This window comes from Pinus tabuliformis, chromosome 1_1 (genome assembly GCF_031772625.1).
Source record: "Pinus tabuliformis cultivar Carrire ecotype Pingquan chromosome 1_1, CPIR1, whole genome shotgun sequence".
Lineage (NCBI taxonomy): Eukaryota > Viridiplantae > Streptophyta > Pinopsida > Pinales > Pinaceae > Pinus > Pinus tabuliformis.
Window position 1 is genome coordinate 316168559 of NC_142297.1, and position 6114 is coordinate 316174672.

The following is a 6114-nucleotide window of genomic DNA, read 5'->3' on the forward strand; positions in this document are numbered from 1 at the left end:
TTTATTATTTTTATTACTTTAACTTTTTATTATTAATTCAAGTAAATTATCACGAAATCACCATTATTTTATTTTTTATTTTTTTATTTACTCTATACTGAATTGTAAACCTGTAAACGTCTCTATGCACAATAAAAATGGAGCATGGATAAACGTGAAATGGCCATTTTGCATTGCTGGTTACCTATACCAATTGAACACGCAACAATGACCAATAACATCTTCTGCTTTTCAATCCACGCTATGGAGAGATCTAACACCGGTCGGTAGATGTGTGTCAAATTTCAAACCATATTGAGTTGATCGTACAGATTAGCTTTTACGCTGTTCGCATCTGTGCCGTTGCGGTCGTTGTCTTTTCAGTAAACACCCTGGTCAAGTTGTGGTACAAATATATAGACTATGCGTTAAAGAATTTACGGTGAAACATCAGACATTAAAGAAAGGTAAAAGTTTAAACGTGACAGGGTTTCCATTTCTGTTCTGAATGATTTGGAATTTTGAGGGAAAAATTGAGCGGAATTATATTTTTTAAAATGTTTAAATTTATATTTAATCTTAATCATTAGTATTTACAATTTTAATAATTTTTAATTATAGTTTAAAAAAATTTAAAAATATATTATTAAAAAAATCCAAAACCTTAACGATTATGAGTCAATGATGTAGTGGCCCCTCATAATGACGACTAAAATTAAAGCGTTTCATGTGTCTGTTTAATGTCTGTATATACGTCTGTGCATTCTTTCTACATTTTTTCCTCCAATTCATAACTAGGCTCCTTCCTCGGCAATTTGCTTCCTGTTTCTATTTTCATACTCCAATTAGCAATGGCATACCCATCACCTGCAACTTCATTCTCTGAAATTGAAATTGAAAGTCCGGCTCCTCCTCCCTATCACCCACCATCTGCTAATGACTTTGAGGCATCGACCTCCGCCTCCACCGCTGATGATATCAATGTCAAGAGCAGCAAATATTATAGGCGCGATGTGTTTATAAACCATCGCGGTCCCGATGTGAAGAAGACGTTTGCCAGTCATCTCTACCACCGCCTTCTTGTGCATGGTGTGGAAGCCTTTCTAGACATCGAAGGAATGCAAGAGGGAGAAGACATAAGTGCTCAGATAAAAGATGCTATTGCAACAGCCGCTGTTCATGTGGCTATTTTCTCCCCTCGTTATGCGGAGTCTAGCTGGTGTCTCGATGAGCTTGTCGACATGTTGGAATCGAAGGCTCCAATCATTCCAGTGTTCTATAACGTTAAACCTGGTGATCTTCTGGGCAAAGATGGAGTGTACGCTAAAGCCATACGTGAGCTCGAAAAGAAGCCACGCCACAGCTCCAACACTATCGAAAATTGGAGAAAGGCTCTTGCTACTGTTTCAAAAATAAGTGGTTTTGAGCTGGAAGCTTGTAATGGGTGAGAACTCAACACTCTCGGTACTATATTACTTTATGCTGCATATTTTAAAGTATATAGATGGATGTTTGTTTCTTAGTTTCTTAATAGTTATATATATTTTGTTCTGAATATCCAGCGACGAGGGGGTGCTGCTGGATAAGGTTGTTGAACTTCTGTTGGAAAAGGTCAAAAACAAAGAGAAAGAGGTCTTTGTGGCCGATCATCCAACGGGTTTGGATGAGAAGCTGAAACATTTCGAAGATTTCTTGTGCGAACTGCCTAAAAATAAACCGAAGTTCGCGGGGATTGAAGGGTTAGGTGGAATAGGAAAGACAACGTTGGCAAAAGAACTCTTCAATCGGAGGAGTTCCCACTATCGTAAATCGTGCTTTCTATTTGATGTTAGAAATGCAGCTAAAAGCGTAGAAAGCTCTTTAGTTGGTTTGCAGAAGAAACTTCTTCAGAGATTGTTGGGATTTGATGCGAAAATAGACAGTATTGATGAAGGTAAAAAGTTGCTTATAAAGCATTTGCAATCCTTTTCTCACAGCTGCATGCTAATTTTTGATGATGTAGATCGTGTGGATCAGTTGGATGCACTTTTGCCAGATGAAGTTAAATATACCTTTCCCTCAAATTGCTTCATTTTGATTACATCCCGGGACAAGGATGTTCTTCTAAGGTCAGGAATACAAAATCCATCTATTTACAAGTTAAGTGGCCTTAATAGAAAACAATCAATGGAGCTCTTCTGCCTCCATGCTTTTTGCCAGCCCGATCCACTCCCCGGTTTTCAAAATTTGTTAGAGAGCATTTTAAGGATTTGCGCTGGATTGCCTTTATCCCTAAAAGTATTAGGGAGTCATTTTCGTGTAAACAGCGATAATACTTACTGGGAGGCCATATTGCGCAGGATTCATGGACTTCCTGATATACAACAAACCCTTAGAATTAGTTATGATTCACTAAATGAAGAGGAGAAACATATGTTTTTATATATTTCTTGTTTTCTCATAGGAGAAAAAAGGGATACAGCGATAAAAATATGGGACCAATCAGAGGGGAAATGCTTTGTATTTCAAAATCTACAGAACAAATCTCTTGTCGAGGTGGACAGTGAAAATTGTATACATATGCATGATCACCTAAGAGAATTGGGAAGAGAGAGCGCTGAGAGTTCAGGATTCCACAATCCTCGCTTGTGGGATCGGACAGAGAACGAGAACATTGCTGTCTTGTTGGGGATGTTAGAGCAATCAGCTGTAAGTGCTTCAGTCATTCAAGCCTTTAAAAAGAGTTTATTCAATATTAACGGCAATAGAAATTTGGGTTCGATGTTCAAAATTCAATGTTTTTAGAGAAACACAGTGTTTCAAATTTTGACCGTTTTACAAAATTGCGATGTTTAAATTCTTGTCTGTACTTGCAGAATCGCGATGTTCGTGGAATTAGGATGGTTCCTAGTGCAGATGTTGGACACGAGTTCAAGTCTTATGCATCATTGCAGTCAGATACGCCATGGTTCAAAAGGAGGACTCATGAGCTTTTGGGGAACCGCGTGATGAAACTTTCCAACAGATGGCACAAAACTCTTTATCCTGGCATTTCTATGACCAACTTGCATCTTCTTGTTACCGAAGATCATCTATTGGAACGCATTTTGAGGACGGCGGCTTTACCAAATTTGAGATGGCTTCGCTGGTACAAGTGTGGCCATTCTTCTCTGCCTTCCTGGATTCCAATGGAGAATCTAAGAGTACTATATGTAAACGGCAACGCATTGAAAATATTGTGGCAAGGCAAAGCGCAGGTAAATAAGAAATTTGTCAAGGAGTAACTTTCTGCATTATCACTATGGATATCTCGCACCGCAAAATTGAATATCTGCATCTTTATTATAGTTTAAATACTTTAACATTTTGCAGGCACCTTTGCAGCTGCGGGAGTTAGAGATTTTGGCTCCTCTCTCAAAGTTTCCGAAGTCTATTCGACAGCTGAAGCACCTCGAACAGATTTACATCTCGTTACCCGAGCAGAATAATATGAGCTCATTGCCAGAGGAATTTTGTGAGCTGTTATCATTGAAGCGTTTTGAGTTAATAAATGCTTGGAAAATGAAGTCACTTCCAGATTCAATTGGTAATTTGGTCAAGCTCGAATATCTCAATCTGTCGGGCTCCCGCAATTTGGAGAGGCTTCCAGATTCCTTCGAGGATCTAATTTGCCTTAAATATCTTGATTTAAGAGGTACCGACAATTTAATTATCTCGACCAGAAACCATGGAAATATCCCCTCGGAAACGCTAGCGGGAACGGTGGGGCGGTGGCTAAAATTGCACGCGTGCCGCCGGATGGAGAGGGACAAGAGCCAGAAGGAAGAGACAAGGGATCTGTGGGAGGAGAGGGAGGAGGAAGAAAGGAGGGAGTGGAGAAAGGAGAGGGAGGCCAGGAGGGAGAGGGAGAGGGAGATGTTGAGGTCGATGGACACTGTCGCGATGCGGATGCGGCGGCCGATGATATTGGGGAAGCGGGAGAGGGAGAGGGAGGAGGAGAGGCAGTGGCGGGGAATGTGGAAGCAGAGGAACGAGTTGGAAAGAATGGAAAGATTGGAAAGATTGGAGAGGGAGTGGGAAAGCAAGTGGTGGGTGTATCGGAGGCTGTATTGGTTTAAGTCGGTGGAGAGACCGAGTGGATGGAGGGCGTTGATGGAGAGGGAGGAGAGGGTGTGGAAAAAGTGGAGGGCGGAGAGGGAGAGGGAGTGGAAAGCGGATAGGGAGTGGAAAGCGGATAGGGAGAGTGAGACAGAACGGGAGGACCGGTGGAAGTTGGCGGAGCGGTGGAAGTTGGCGGAGATGGAGTGGGCGCAGGAGAGGGAGAGGGAGAGGTGTGACCAGCATGCGTGGTGGTTTAAGCTCTTCTGGAGACACTTAAAAGAGGGTGAGGAGGCACGAAGGGCGGTGATGATGAACCCACCACCATTGCCTCTCCAACTTCCACTGTCTCTCCAAGAATTACATATAGCAGAATTACCCCTTTCTTTTGAAAACCTCTGCAATCTGGAAATTCTGGAAATAGATGGCTCTATGTCGAAAATGCTGCCGCCTTCGCCCAGCGACTTGAGAAATTTGAAAGAATTGAGGCTGCTGGATTGCCCGAGATGGAAATGTCTGCTGGATTCCCTCGGACAGTTGACTGTGTTGGAAGTCGCACGTTGTCGTGGACTGGTTGAGGTTGGAACATTGCCGAGTACGCTTATCCAGCTGAGCATGATTTCTTGTCCTAATTTGGAGAAAATAGATGGCCTTGGTGGTCTCGCTAAACTTCAAACGCTAAACATTAGCGGGTGGAGAAAAGTGGAGGAACTGGCAGGTATTGAAACATTGGTGTCTCTGGAACAGTTGCGGGCACCTGGATGTGAAAAGCTGAAGAGAATACATGGGTTGTGGCAGCTGACAAAGCTTAAACTACTGGATGTTCATGGATGCACGGAGATAGAAGAGCTGGAAGGTGTTGAACATTTGAGGTCGTTCGAGATGCTCGATGCATCTGGCTGTCCCTTTTTGCGCTGGGATTCGAGAGTACTGGAACAGCTGCCCCAACTATTGAAGGAAGGTATGCTCTACATTTGAAAATCAAAGAGGAAGAATGTGACCACAGTTCATATTCAATATGGATACCAGTAGAAATTACATGTCCGAAACATTGAATGGAGGTCTTCAAATTAGTCCTAAAGATCTTTAACAAATTTTGAAGAGAGTATAATTAGATATATGTTTTTTTTAGTACAGGTGACAACTTTCTTCTATAAATTTGGAAATGGTGATACTTTTATAAATCCTGTAGATAACGATAAATTCATGTGTTTGGGAAAGCTAAATTTTAATAAATTGAAACATTTAGACTTTCATTTAAACGCATTTTAAAGCCGTTTGCATGAAGATGACAGATGGTACACCTACTAAAGAAAGAAAATTACGTACATTGAAAGTGATTTTGCGTCCAAAAATGGTAATATTGAACATCTTACCCTCTGCGATATACCATATAAATAGAGGTTCAGTTGCAATATGGTTATTAAAATTTAACTGTTATCTTATTTTGTTTTACCTTCCAATCAGTATCTTGAACATCATACCTTGTCCAATATCAGTATGTTGAACATCATATCATGTGCAATATATGATATAAATAGGCTTATACAGTATAAATAGACTGAGCTGTTGCTAAAAGTTTAACTACCTGTTACTAAAATTTAATCATTTTCTTATTTTGTTTTTTTTTTTTTTTTTAATTTCTACTTGCAAGTCTAATGTTTGGTCGCATGAGAGAACGAAACCATTGGGGAAGTATATGCTTGTGAGTCTTCAAAAAATTTGTGTGTTTTCTAACCCACAAACTGAATTAATTACATGCCATAACTATTTTGCAACCTTATATGTTTTTTTTAAGCAACAACGGGAACGATGCTCCAAGTCAATTCATGGTTTTTTTCATTTTATAGATATATTTATCTTTAATTAGAATTTAGAAATTGTAAATTATATAATTTTTTATTTTATAAATGTATATTTTAATTAGCAATTGTATTAGTTGTTGTAAAGGAAATGCCGTAAAGCAGTAGCTTAGAAAGAGTAGCTTTAAATTGTTAATCTTCTATGATGAAAGTGCAAGTGTCACCAAATGTTGCCAAAGGGTGTAAATAGAATTTT

At 39.8% G+C, this 6114-nt stretch overlaps 1 protein-coding gene across 1 annotated transcript; it reads left to right on the forward strand.

Annotated features, from left to right (window-relative positions):
• The first annotated feature begins 698 nt into the window (after positions 1–698).
• LOC149212814 (TMV resistance protein N-like) lies at positions 699–5318 on the forward strand. Its single transcript, XM_089391914.1, has 4 exons — positions 699–1423; positions 1542–2667; positions 2835–3215; positions 3331–5318. The coding sequence occupies exons 1-4, from the start codon at positions 831–833 to the stop codon at positions 5032–5034; spliced, it is 3804 nt and encodes a 1267-aa protein (XP_089248040.1). The 5' UTR covers positions 699–830; the 3' UTR covers positions 5035–5318.
• The last annotated feature ends 796 nt before the right edge of the window (positions 5319–6114 follow it).

What these genes read in the sequence shown, in the direction of transcription:
- LOC149212814 (XM_089391914.1), top strand. Translation starts at nt 831, where the DNA reads ATGGCATACCCATCACCTGCAACTTCATTCTCTGAAATTGAAATTGAA. An exon ending in GAGCTGGAAGCTTGTAATGG is followed by an intron (nt 1,424 to 1,541) that starts GTGAGAACTCAA and finishes CTGAATATCCAG; the next exon opens with CGACGAGGGGGTGCTGCTGG. An exon ending in TGTGGCAAGGCAAAGCGCAG is followed by an intron (nt 3,216 to 3,330) that starts GTAAATAAGAAA and finishes AACATTTTGCAG; the next exon opens with GCACCTTTGCAGCTGCGGGA.